This window comes from Moschus berezovskii, chromosome 22 (assembly GCF_049115385.1).
Source record: "Moschus berezovskii isolate FMDL1 chromosome 22, NW_MosBer_1.0, whole genome shotgun sequence".
Lineage (NCBI taxonomy): Eukaryota > Metazoa > Chordata > Mammalia > Artiodactyla > Moschidae > Moschus > Moschus berezovskii.
Window position 1 is genome coordinate 17,450,795 of NC_142481.1, and position 12,767 is coordinate 17,463,561.

General features: G+C 49.3%; 1 protein-coding gene across 1 annotated transcript; it reads right to left on the reverse strand.

The window, feature by feature from the left end:
- Window positions 1-733: 733 nt before the first annotated feature.
- On the reverse strand, window positions 734-1,702 carry LOC129547327 (free fatty acid receptor 2-like). The gene has a single exon (XM_055413212.2). The coding sequence runs from the start codon at window positions 1,700-1,702 to the stop codon at window positions 734-736; it is 969 nt and encodes a 322-aa protein (XP_055269187.2).
- Between the last annotated feature and the right edge of the window lie 11,065 nt (window positions 1,703-12,767).

The window sequence follows — 12,767 nt, forward strand, 5'->3', positions numbered from 1 at the left end:
AATGGTAGAAACCACAGTATCTTGGAAGTGCAATATAAGGAGGTATGCCTATTAATGAACTCTGCCATCTTACAGACACTGGGTAAGGAAGGCCAGGAATTCCACAGCTTTTGAACTGTGGTGTTGGAGAAGACTCTTGAGAGTCCCTTATACTGCAAGGAGATCCAACCAGTCCATTCTAAAGGAGATCAATCCTGGATGTTCATTGGGGGGACTGATGCTAAAGCTGAAACTCCAATACTTTGGCCACCTCATGCGACGAGTTGACTCACTGGAAAAGACTCTGATGCTGGGAAAGGTTGGGGGCGGGAGGAGAAGGGGACGACGGAGAATGAGATGGCTGGATGGCATCACCGACTCTGTGGACATGAGTTTGAGTGTACTCCGGGAGTTGGTGATGGACAGGGAGGCCTGGCGTGCTGTAATTCATGGGGTCGCGGAGAGTCGGACACGACTGAGCGACTGAACTGAACTGAACTGAACTGATATCACAGGAGAAAAGGGCTTGTAGCTTACCACAAGCAGTACTTAGCCATGAATAAGGAATGTCATAAACTACAGGGAACGAAATGAAAACCCTCACCCAGTGGATGAGTTGGATTTAAGAGACCCCCTGCTGTTCTTTGCCCCTTAAGCTCGGCACAGGAGAACTTGCCCTGGTTCTGTTTCATTGTTCCCCGTCTTGAGCCCCCTTCTCCCCAAAGCACAGTAACCCAGGCTGGCAAATCTAGTCTCATATGGCCCCACTGAAGCTCCGATTTCCTCTCTCCGCAGCTGGCTGTCCGGCTCGCCCCCTCCAGTACCCTGCCAGGGAGGCGCCCCAGCTCTGCAGCCTCTGTAGCCTTTTATCAAAGGCTCTGCGCACAGCGGAGGAGGAGAAATAGAAAATCAAAGGGTCGATGCAGGCATTGAGAGCGCTGAGCATCACGACACAGACCCGCCAGCTTTCGCTGGTCTTATGGAAAAACCCCACCACGTGAGACACATTATAGGGCCCGAAACAGACCAGGAAATTGAACAGCGTCACAACAACCAGCGCCACCGCTCTCCAGCGCTTCCGGGTCGCCACTTGCGGCTGGGAGAGAATGATTCGTACTAAACGCCAGTAACAGAAGATGGTGACCCCCATGGGGATGAAAAAGAGGAGGAGGCACAGTTCCAGCCGCACCGGAAGCACCACGCGCAGCTGCTCTTGGGTGAAGTTGTCATAGCAGACAGGGTGGCTGTTGGCCTCGCTCGACGAGTTGGTTGGTAAGTACTGGACGATGAGCACAATGCTACAGTGTCCGAAGGACAAGAGGCAGATGGCCACGGCAGCGATCACTCCGTACACGGGCCGGCGGTTCAGCTTGTACTGCACGGGGAAGGCCACGCTGCGGTAGCGCTCCACGCTGATGCCCACCAGCAGCCACGTGCTGCAGTAGATGCTGCAGTAGAAGCCGAAACCTGTGAGGGCGCAGAGCGTGTTCCCCAGCGGCCAGGCGAAGTTATGCGCAGCCTCAACCATTTTGAAGGGCAGCAGCAGCAGCAGCAGGAGGTCGGCTAGCGTCAGGCTGAGCAGGAGGATGTGGATGGGTGCGGGATGGGGCTGGCGCACGCGCCCCACGAAGGCCCACAGCGCCAGGAGGTTGGCAGGGAGACCGAGGAGGAAAGATAGAAAGTAGACAAGGAGAAGTCCCAGGTTTTGGGGACTTGGGGCCATCCTTCCTGAAGAGACAAAAGATGCTGTCAGAATTCTCGCTGACTTGAGTTTCCTAGCCCCAAACCAAGGTGAATCAGACTCTTTGCATCACCTCTCTGTTTCACTAAGGGATTATTGCCTACCCTGCAGACGGAACACTATTCTTCTTCCTGTGTGTCAGGGAGAAAGAACTTGTCCTTCTTCACAACAAAATTGTGCTTTTTTGCTTCACAACACAATTACTTCTTTAGAATCTACACAACAGAATTACACAAGAAAATTACTTCTTTAGAATCTTCTCCATTTCCATCCTGCAAACTGAGAGAGAGAGAGAGTCTTAAGAATTTTTATGTCTCAGGAGCTCCCACAGGAAAAGTTCTGAGGTCTCCAAATCCCCAATAGAAAGGGGGACTTCCCTTATGGTCCAGTGGTTAAGAATCTGCCTGCCAATGCAAGGGACACGAGTTTGATCCCTGGTCTGGGAAGATTCGCCTGCCTCTGGGTAACTAAGCCCATGTGCCCCAACTACTGAGCCTGCACACTCTAGAGCCCGTGCTCCACAACAAGAGAACTCACCACACTGAAGAGTCGGTCGCCCCCACTAATTGCAACTAGAGAAAGCCCCCCCCCCACAGCAACAAAGACCAAAAACAAATTTAAAAAAAATTCTTTTTTAAAAAGAAAGGACACTGTGTGAGGGCTGTGCAGTCCTGTCTTAAGTACCTAGAACTGTGCCCGACACATAGCAGGTGCTGAATCAACTGCTGTCAGTCAATGAATGGCTGTGTGAACTGCGGTTCCTCATGAAGACTGGATAAGCCCAAGACGATCTCTGAACATTTCCAAATTCTACTTGACCTGCTTGTGGCTTTTTCCTCTCCTAATCTTCGACCTCTTTTCTTCTTCTTTTCTATCCCCAAGTCACAGGGCTTGAACACAAGGTTCTCAGCTTCACCTCTGAAAATGGGAGTTTGGTTGAGCTTGAGGGGAAAGCAGCTCAAGCCCAAGGTGAGCTTCAAATGCCCCGCTTCTCAGTTCTATGCGGAGCCATTCAAAGACAACCTGTAGGTTTCGGGTAGGGTAACAGAAGGGCCTGACCAGGACCAGGATTCCAGTCCAGGCCATGCCATGGATCAGTCATGTGACTCTGGGAATCATTCTGAGTCCTCCCCGCATCGGCTTGTTTCCTTCTGCTTCACATATAACCAGTGATTTCACCAGAACCACCACAGTTCCTGAACTGGCTGAACTGCCAGCCAGTTCACCCTTTCTCCCTCTTGAAGAATACATGAGATGTATGTCAATCAAGAATAATCTTTAATCTCCTTGTACACACTATTATGCGCTTTGTAGGTGGCTCAGTGGTAAAGAATCTGCCTGCTAATGCAGGTTGGATCTCTGAGCCTGGAAGATCCCTTGGAGAAGGAAATGGCAACCCACTCCAGTATTCTTGCCTGGAGAATTCCATGAACAAAGGTGGGCTACAGTCCCTTGGGGTAGCAAAAGAGTCAGACACGACTTAGCAACTAAACGACAACAACAACACACTGCTATATCTGAGATGGATAGCCAACAAACTCCTACTGTATAGCATAGGGAACTCTGCTCAATGTTAGGCAGAGACCTGGATTGGAGGGGAGTTTAGGGGAGAATGGATACACGTATATGTATGGCTGAGTCCCATTGCTGTTCACTTGAAACTATCACAACATTGTTAATTGGCTATACTCCGATATAAAATAAAAAGTTTAAAAAAAGTAACATTTAATCTCCTTTCATTCATCATTAACAAGTGTATGTTTAAAATTAAACTTGAGTCCTTAACCTGTTACTGGTAACATATTACTGGTGGCCCACCTGTGTATCTCACTTCTAAATTGGGAAAATCTCAGAAGTAGAGGGCCCTGTGAAAAGGGAGAGGACCCAACTCGTTAAGCTCACCTTTTCTGTTCCTCCTGTGCTTACCTGTGCCCTGGCCCTCACCAGCACCCTCTCTCCCTTGACTTATCCTGGCCCCCTTTCATTTCCATGACCTTCTTCCTTCCCCTCCTTCTAGAGCCAAGCCCATACTCTGCTCCTTCTTCCTGAGGTTATCTACCCAAACGCCTTCCATCCCCTTTCCACCTACGGTTGTGATCCCAACAGCCTCTTCCCTGAGCACAAGCAAAGTCAGGAGCCTTGCCTTTTTCTGGAAGCAGATGGATGGACAGCTTTGCAAATATGTCAGGTCTCAGAAGCAACTGGAACCTTGTCTAACTGGGCCGCCTTTCCACCTCCCCCCAAAAACAACAGTTTTTTATACCTAGAGGAGTCACATGGTCAAAAAGAGGAAGGTCGATAGTTGAGCTCTTGCCAAGGCAACTCGACCTGGATCCCCCACCAAATTCTGCCCCACCAAACATATTTCTTCCAGAATCCAGATCGTAATCGTTCTTTCGAGCTTTCTCCTCCTCCTGCATTCCAAGTAATCTCTCCTCTCTCCTTTCTGTGGGCCATTATTCCAAACAATTCTGCACACGCATCCACTTCCTGCTCCCTTTGCTCTTCCCTCACCTGTCCCCCCCACCCCCCGACCCCATCGTTTCTCTCAAGGCCCCTGACCTGATCAGTTTCCTGTTCTCTTTCCAGGCAGCTCTGGCAGAATCTGGTTAGCGTCTTGAGCATTGCCTGACTTCCTCTGGCCCATTAGGTCCCTTCTTAACAGATATTTTCTTCCTTGGACTCAGCCTATCCAGGTAACACGGAACATGGACTCAGTCCATGTTGCTGCGAGGCAGCCTGTTTCTTGCTCCTCCTCTCCCTTCTTCTCCCCCTGGAGTCATTTTCCTCCCACTATGATCACTGTCCTGCTTGGACCACCCTCCCTTCTCCCTGTACTCTCATCAACCTGTGTAGGGCCCACATCGCTCCCTGCTAGCATCTCAAGGCAGACATACAAGATGCTCGTCTCTCCTCAGGAAACATGCTTGTCTGTCCACTGGCTGCCCGATGCTCCCAACAGAGGCTCTGGTTCTTTCCCCATGACCCAGGAAACATGACCCTCAGCCGTTTCTCCTCCAGAAAGGATCTCTTCTCACTTAGCTCATCACTCCCCATCTTGGTCCCCACGTGGTCTCTCTACATTTCTGCAGCCTGCCCTTTGTAACCCACAGGGTGTCTATCCTAGAATGGGCACCTAGGAAGTGGTTTTGATGCTTGATACGCAGGAGACGAAGGCAACATAATTATCTTTCATTCTCTACCAAGGTATTTTGTGCTATTTTACTGTCTGCATGTGATTGAGCAACAGAAACTTACTGGAAAGGTGAAGATTGCTGGATAAGGATAAGGCTGCTGTCATTAGCTTAAAATGCTGAAAGGGACCTCTTTTCTCCATCCTCATCCCCCAGCCACACAGACCTGCAGAACCCTCTCTTCTAGCAGGTGCCAGGACCCTAGGCCATTTCCGAAGCCTCAGGAACCTCTTAGGAAACCCCCTTTTGCCTTGGAAAATGGCAGTGCCTCCTGAAGTGACTCTAGGTAAGGCTGGTTCTTCTGGAAATGACTATTTTGAAGTCTGTCCTTAGGAAAAAGAACTAGCACAGTCCCTTGATTATGATAGGCACTTGATCATTGTTCTTTAGTGGCTAAGTCACATTCAAGCATTTTGCAGCCCCATAGATTGTAGCCCCCCAGGCTCCTCTGTCCATGGGATTTCCCAGGCAGGGATACTGAAGTGGGTGACCATTTCCCCCTCCAGGAGATCTTCCCGGCCCTGGGATTGAACCCACATCTCCTGCATTGGCAGGCAGATTCTTTACCGCTGAGCCACCAGGGAAGCCCAGGCACTTGATTACTTGTGGTCGAGAGTAAAAGGATTGGAGTTGGATGTGCCTGATGATACTAGCAGAGTGAGTCAGAACCTGTGCTTTTTACCTTGTTTTTTTAATCTCCATTCTGTTCTCCAAGTCACCAGTTTTGGGACATCCTTGGTGTCCCTAAGCCATATGGGCATTCAGACTAAGTTGTTAACTAAATCACAGAGCTTCAGTGACCCCACCCAGTGGCATCATGGGAGTGGGCAGTGCAGCATCTTCAGTCCTACTCAACTAAGTTTACCTCGGAGTGAGTCACACTGCTCTCCACCATGCTATACCTGTCACCAGCACCCTGCTTCCCAGCCATCAAAGGCCCTATGCAAGGCGTGGTTCTGGATGCTGGGGACACGAGTGAGCAAGACACAGGGTAAACAGGTAAACACACAAAGCAGGTGATTTCAAGCGAAGAAGGAAGCAAATCTTAAGAGTCTGGCACAGGGCTTTCTTTAGGTAAGGCTGTCAGGACAGGCCTGCGCTGAAGAGGGATATTTAAACTGCTGAGAAGGAGCCAGCCACGTGAAGGGCATTCCAGGTAGTTGTTCAGTCACTCAGTCAGTTGTATCTGACTCTGCGACCCCATGGACAGCACCACGCCAGGCTTCACTGTCCTTCACTATCTCCCGGAGTTTGCTCAAACTCATGACCATTGAGTCGATGATGCCATCCAGCCATCTTATCCTCTGTTGCCCCTCCACCTCCTGCCTTCAATCTTTCCCAACATCGTTTCAGGTAGAGGGGATGGCAAAATCCAAATCTCTGCACCAGGAACAAGCCCGCAGTATCAGGGGAATAGAAAGAAAGCCAGTGTGGCTGGACCTGCAAGATATGCTGGGCTGCACGGCCTCTGGGCCCCACAAGAGCACACAGGGGTGAGCCTGGGCGTGTTGGTTCATCTGGAGTTGTTTGACTTTGGATGACAGTGTCTTATCTGTTCATCTGATCTTCCTCTCTGAGGATTAGATACATTCCCGATAAGCCTCTGTGACCAGTCAGAATCTGATAGGTTCCTTCTGGTTCAGAGTCTTCCTGACCTCTTGACAACACAGAGCCACTGCTGTCCTCTTCAGCATCCAGTGACAACAGGTGGGATGATGATCAGAGGGAGGGTTGCAAAAAAATGGATTGACTTGGAAATGGATTTTTTTTATGATTGCAATTCTTTTATTTTTTGTTTCAAATTAATTTTTATTGGAGTCTAGTTGCTTTACAATGTTGTGTTTATTTCTGCTGTACTTTTTATTTTAGTTTTTGGATCTAGTTCCCTGACTAGGGATCAGCTTGTGCCCCTTGCACCGGGAACGCAGAGCCTTAACCTCTGGCCTTCCAGGGAAGTCCCGTCTGCTGTACTTTTTAAAATGATACAGATGGAGGTGTGCAGCTCAGCACGTACCAACAATGGAAATAAACAGGAAGGAGGAACGTGGGCCCAACCGGGGAGCTGGGCTAGAGTTAGCCACTATCCTCATTCAAGCTGGGCCCCCGACAGCTTACTTCACCGCAGTTCTGTGGAACCCCTTTGAAACCACACAGTCTAAGATCAGGAAACCTTATCTGTTAAGAAGTTGAGGTTCACCAGATGCCTCCCCCGCCCCCACTCCAGCTGCTGCCAGTCCACACCCTCACCTCCAGCACTTCAGGAATGGACTCCAGGGACATGAACCTTGCCACCCCATCCTTCTGGTTGGACAGACCAAAATCCTGAGAGATCCCTTTGACTCTTTGAAAATATCTCTCAGGATCTGACTACTCCATCAGCAAATCCTCTCCACTCTATCTTCAGAATATATTCCAAATCCAATCCCTTCTCACCACATCTCCTGTGTCACCTGGTCAGGCTGGCATTGCCGTCTCTCACCTATGTTCCTTTGTTTTCTCCTGTCTGGCCCCTTTGCATCTGTTGTCCCCTTCAGTCTGTCCTCCATACAACAGCAAGAATGATCATTTAAAACATGAGTAAGTCTGTGTCTCCTCTGCTCAAAATTCCATGGTCTACCTATCTTACTCATCAAAGCCCTAGTCCTTACAATGGCCTCCAAGTTCAACTGTTTTGGCTTCCTGCCCCCGTCACACTCTGACCTCATCTGCTATGCCTCTCTCTCCCCTTGCTACTTGGGACATGTCTCCATGGGGTGCAACTTGATGCCATCTCTCAGAGTTAAAAATTTGATATCATCTGACCCAACAAGTTGACATTCATGAGTTTATTGTGTGGATATACTTTCTCATGTGCACCATGAAGTATATTCATCACAGTCTTTTTTGTTTGTTGGTTCTCTGATAATAAAAGACTAGGGACAACCTCTGTCCATCAGCAAAGGGTCTGGTTAAGTAAAAACTGTGGAGCATCCAATCAGTTGAAATGCTGAGCATCTATTACAAATAATGAGTCAGGTCTACATACGCCAAGGTAGATCAGACTCTGAGGCTTATTGTTAGGTGAGAAAAAGCAAGTTGTGAGACTAGTGAGTTGTAAGAGAGAACAGACCTATACCCACATATTCACCCAATGAGTTCTCGCCGAGAGCCCTTAGGTAACATCACTGGCTGTTGCTGGGGAATCAGCGGTGAACCAACCTTGCCTCCCGGAGCAGATGTTCCATTGTGATAAGACAAGAAATAGATTGATAAACAGATACGTAACCTCAAGTTGGGGGCCAGGCTGGTGCCCGGAAGGAAGACGGAGGTTGGAAAAGCAGAGTAAAGGGGCAGAGAGCTAGGGCAGTCCAAGAAGGGCTCTCAGAGGAGGTGATATTTGAGCGGAGCCCTGCAAGAAAAAAGGGCTTCAATGGTGGCTTAGATGGTAAAGAATCTGCCTGCAATGCAGAAGACCTAGGTTCAATCCCTGGGTTGGGACGATTCCCTGGAGAAGGGCATGGCAACCCACTCCAGTATTCTTGCCTGGGAAATTCCAGGTACAGAGGAGCCTGGTGGGCTACTAGTCCACAGGGTTGCAAAGAGTCAGACACGACTGAGCAGCTAACACCATACACTGCAATAAAGGAGAACATGAGGGTGAGACTGTAGGGGGTTGGTCCAGGCAGAGCATGGCCAGCCCCGAGATGAGCCACAGTGTGTCAGAGGAGCTCAGGGAGGCCAGAGCTGCTGCAAGAGGGCTGAGGGAGAGTTGTGGGTATAAGGTCAGGGCAGTAGGCAGGGCCCAGAATGTGTGGGGCCCTGTGTCTGAGGTCCGGATGTAGAGTGACATCTGAGGTCTGATGGGCAGAGGTGTGAGATAACTTGGTCCACATTTCCAAAGGATCCCTCTGGAAGCTGCTGGGTGAGGAGCAGATTTCAGGAAGGGATGCCCATGGAGCTGTTCACAGTGGTGTGTCTCTGGGAAGGGGAACTGGGTATTGGAGGGGTGTTGGGGTGGAAGGGAAAGTTACCAATCTCCATGTATCTTTTATACTGTAAAAAAAAAAATTCCTTTCTTCTGTGTGTGTGTAAGTTTGCTCAAAAAATAAAAGCAAGATAAAACATTCATAGCTAATATTTGTTGGGTGTGTATTATGAGCTATACTGCTTGTCACAGTGAACCCTTAGGATTAATTGAACTGAGACAGTTCACATAAGTGGCCAGTTGTGTGGTCCACACCACCCAGCCACAGCCTTTTCTTCAGTTGTGCTGTTCCAGGTGGGAGAGGGGATAAACCCAAAGTAGACATAAAAAACAAAAAGGGCAGAGCTAACAGCCTCGCAAACATTCGATCTCTGAACCACATCCCCAGCCAGACTCAGCTTTACCCAGTTTCTGTGGGGTTTTTTTTGGAGGTTGAATGGATTTCCAGCAGTGTCTTCTTGCTGTTTTAATGCAGCTCCATTTTTCTGATTAAGAATAGGTTGAGCATCTCTCAGGAGAACGCAGGCTTTTTCAGCCCATAATCATTATGCCACCCAGTGTCTAAGTGATGGCTTTTAATTGAAGCAACAGAGGTCAACTCTGGCTAATTTAGGGATTATCTGATAAGATGTTGGATAGCTTAGAGACTTGGCAGCAAGGCTGGAGAACCAGGCTTACAGAATAAAGGAAGCTATGTAGCCAGGACCACCATAAAATCATGCCTCTGATCCAACCCCATGAGGATCCAGTAGCCCTTCCCTCACTGCACGCACGCGCGCGTGCACACACACACACACACACTACACTGAACCCTGGGCCCCAGAGCCACATTCCTTCTCACCATGACTTCCCTCCTCTGTGCACACTGCAGCCTCACATTCAGAACTGGGGCAGGTGCACTTGATGTGCCAAATCTAAGAGGGCTGCTCAGAAAATAGGCTGATGGAGGCCCTGAGGTAGGCTCATATCAGGACCTACAACTGTCAGCTTCTCCAGCGGGAGCAGGGCTCTGCTTCTCCCCAAGATTCAAAGTTCACATGTGGGCAGTGTCTTCAACACAGGAAGGGTTTCAAATGCTAGGCAACCAAAGGGTGACCAGAAGCCCACAGCGGGGCCTCTCCAAGGTCAGGACAGTTCAGATCATTTTCATATTTTGAGGTTCCCAGTATATGAAAAAACAAGTGATGAAATAACCAAATGAGTTTAATAGTGGGGTGGCATTCCTAACAAGAAAGAAATAGAATCGGACCATAAAGAAGGTTGAGTGCCAAAGAATTGATGCTTTCAAACGGTGGTGTTGGAGAAGACTCTTGAGAGTCCCTTGGACAGCAAGATCAAACCAGTCAATCCTAAAGGAAATCAACCCAGAATATTCATTGGAAGGACTGAAGCTGAAGCTCCAGTACTTTGGCCACCTGCTGCAAAGAACCGACTCATTGGAAAAGACCTGATGCTGGGAAAGATGGAGGGCAGGAGAAGGGGATGACAGAGGACGAGATGGTTGGATGGCATCCCCAGCTCAATGGACGTGAGTTTGAGCAAACCCGGGAGATAGTGAAGGACGGGGAAGGCTGGTGTGCTGCAGTCCATGGGGTCAAAAATAGTCAGACACAACTGAGTGACTGAACAGCAATAACGACTCACAAAACAATTTTAGAATTTGTGTTTTGTTTTTATGGACTTCTTTACAGATGTAGAGCTGGAAATGGGCCACAGGTTCAAAGTCAGGTCGTGTCAAGATAGTCCTGCAACTTTATATTTAACCTTAATAAGTGTTCATGTCAGAAGAGTGATGCTGAGCCCTGGGCCAGATGCCTTCCAGGCCGGCTCTTCCACGGGCCCTGGTGTGGGCAGATGGTCCAGGGTCCGCTCCTGGGCAGCGGCCCCTCCCTGCACGGGCAGTCTGGTCCAGCTGGCCTCAGCCAAGAGCTGCCCTGGATGTGTAGATGCCGCATACCACAGAGGATAGTACTGCACCCCGAGACCATCTGAAATGAACGGATGCATGCTCAGTTGCTTCAGTTGTGTCCAACTCTTTGCAACCCCATGGACTGTAGCTCGCCAGGTTCCTCTGTCCATGGGATTCTCCAGGCAAGAATACTTGAGGAGATACCATTCCTTTCTCTAGGCGATCTTCCCCACCCAGGAATTGAACCCGTGTCTCCTGAGACTCCTGCATTGCAGGCGGATTCTTTACCACCGAGCCACTTGGGAAGCCCCTAAAATGAATATAACTATGTTATTCAGTGGACTGGGCTGGGCAGGTTCAAGTAAACCTTAACTTTATTTTCCCCTGCATCCCTTCTTCCTACAGCTTGCATGGCTCCTTGAGTGCCAGGGCTTCTTCAGACACTCAGACAATAAAAAGTCCAGCCCAGTTAAATAATCACATAGCTCCAGGCCAGTATAACATCAAAATTCCTAATTCTATTCTAAGTAGAGCTTCTTCCCACAGCTCTGCAGTGCCTCGGGCTCACAGCCTGCTTGAAGAGGGTGGGACACTCTCTGGTCTCTCTTTCTTTGCTCCACTTTGTCTCCTCTCCTCTCCTGCATGCTAATTTCATTTTGGATCCATTGAGGGTCCCACCCTGTGGACAGAGAGGAGGCAGAACGGGCAGTGGATGTCAGGCTGGCATGGTGCACTTACAGCCTGGAGCCAGTGCCTTCTGCATGGGACAGACATCTAGTGCCAGCTCATTCTCCCATGGGGACCTTTCGCTGATCCTTGGACCTCCCTGTTGGCACCTTTCCCTTGGATGTGGAATACCTCCTCCCCTGGCTACGTTTGATCTATCCTCAGCCCCTGGGCATCCCCTCTGTAGGTCTGCATGGCTCCTCCAGGCTGCCCCCTTGGATGGCATCATTTATAAAATGACTTTAGGCTGGCTTCTCAGCAAAGGGCCCATTTTTGGTCCAAGGGAGCCTCATACCTTTGTCCCATTGTTGGTGGGGCAGCAGCTCACTCTGATGTAGCTTCTCTCCCATTTTTGCCTGCCAGTCCCAGCAAGCTCTTCAGTCTTTATTTCTCCCAGCCAGCATCTGGCACCAGCCCTTGCTTCCCTAAACTTCAGGGGTAGGTTCAGTTCTGCCAGCAGCTGTCTTGACATCCCTCTAGTGTTATCTCATCGGTGAGCAGGAAGCTCCCCTGCTTCTTCCCACTGGGATCAGAACACAGCACACTCACAGCTCCTCCCTGCCTGCCTCTTCCACTTTCCAGCTTCTTGTATTTGGCCAGAGGTGTCTTGAGCTTATGTTCACAAAGCCAGTTTCCAGAGTCTGCAGAGTCTGCCTCGAATTTCTAACACAGTCACGTTGTGGTTGTACTTCGTATCTGTTGATTGATTTTGGCTGAAACGGAAACAGCAGAAGTCTTCCTTTTGAATGCTCTGTGTCCATTCCACAGACCTGATTCTCTGTTCTGTCGTCTGTCAAGAAAGCGGAATGATGCCAATCCCTCAGAATTATTTTATAAGTTAGATTATCCCTGGGGAAAAGCTTTACCAAACTGTCAAGCCCTCCACCAGCTCTGCTGCTGTGCTTCTTTGGCAGACAACCTCATGGGCTAAGGCAATGGTCTCCATCCTTGTTGGCCACACTATGCAGGAGGAATGACAACTCCCCACCATGTGTGTGTAACACCTGCCTTCAGGGAGTACAGTTTTGAGCAATCTCAAGTGCATCAGTTATACCTTCACCTCTTCCCCCTCACTGAAAAATGTTTGTGAGCCAGAGACTTGCCACCAAAGGCCAGCTTTGGCTCTATGAAATTTTTTCCCCTAAGTAACTGTTTTAAAGTTCCACTTTCTAGCTGTTGTGATAGTGAAAGACCTCCGTGGAGTATCTTTCCCACAAGGGAGACCCTTCCCAGGGAACAGCGAGACCATTCACG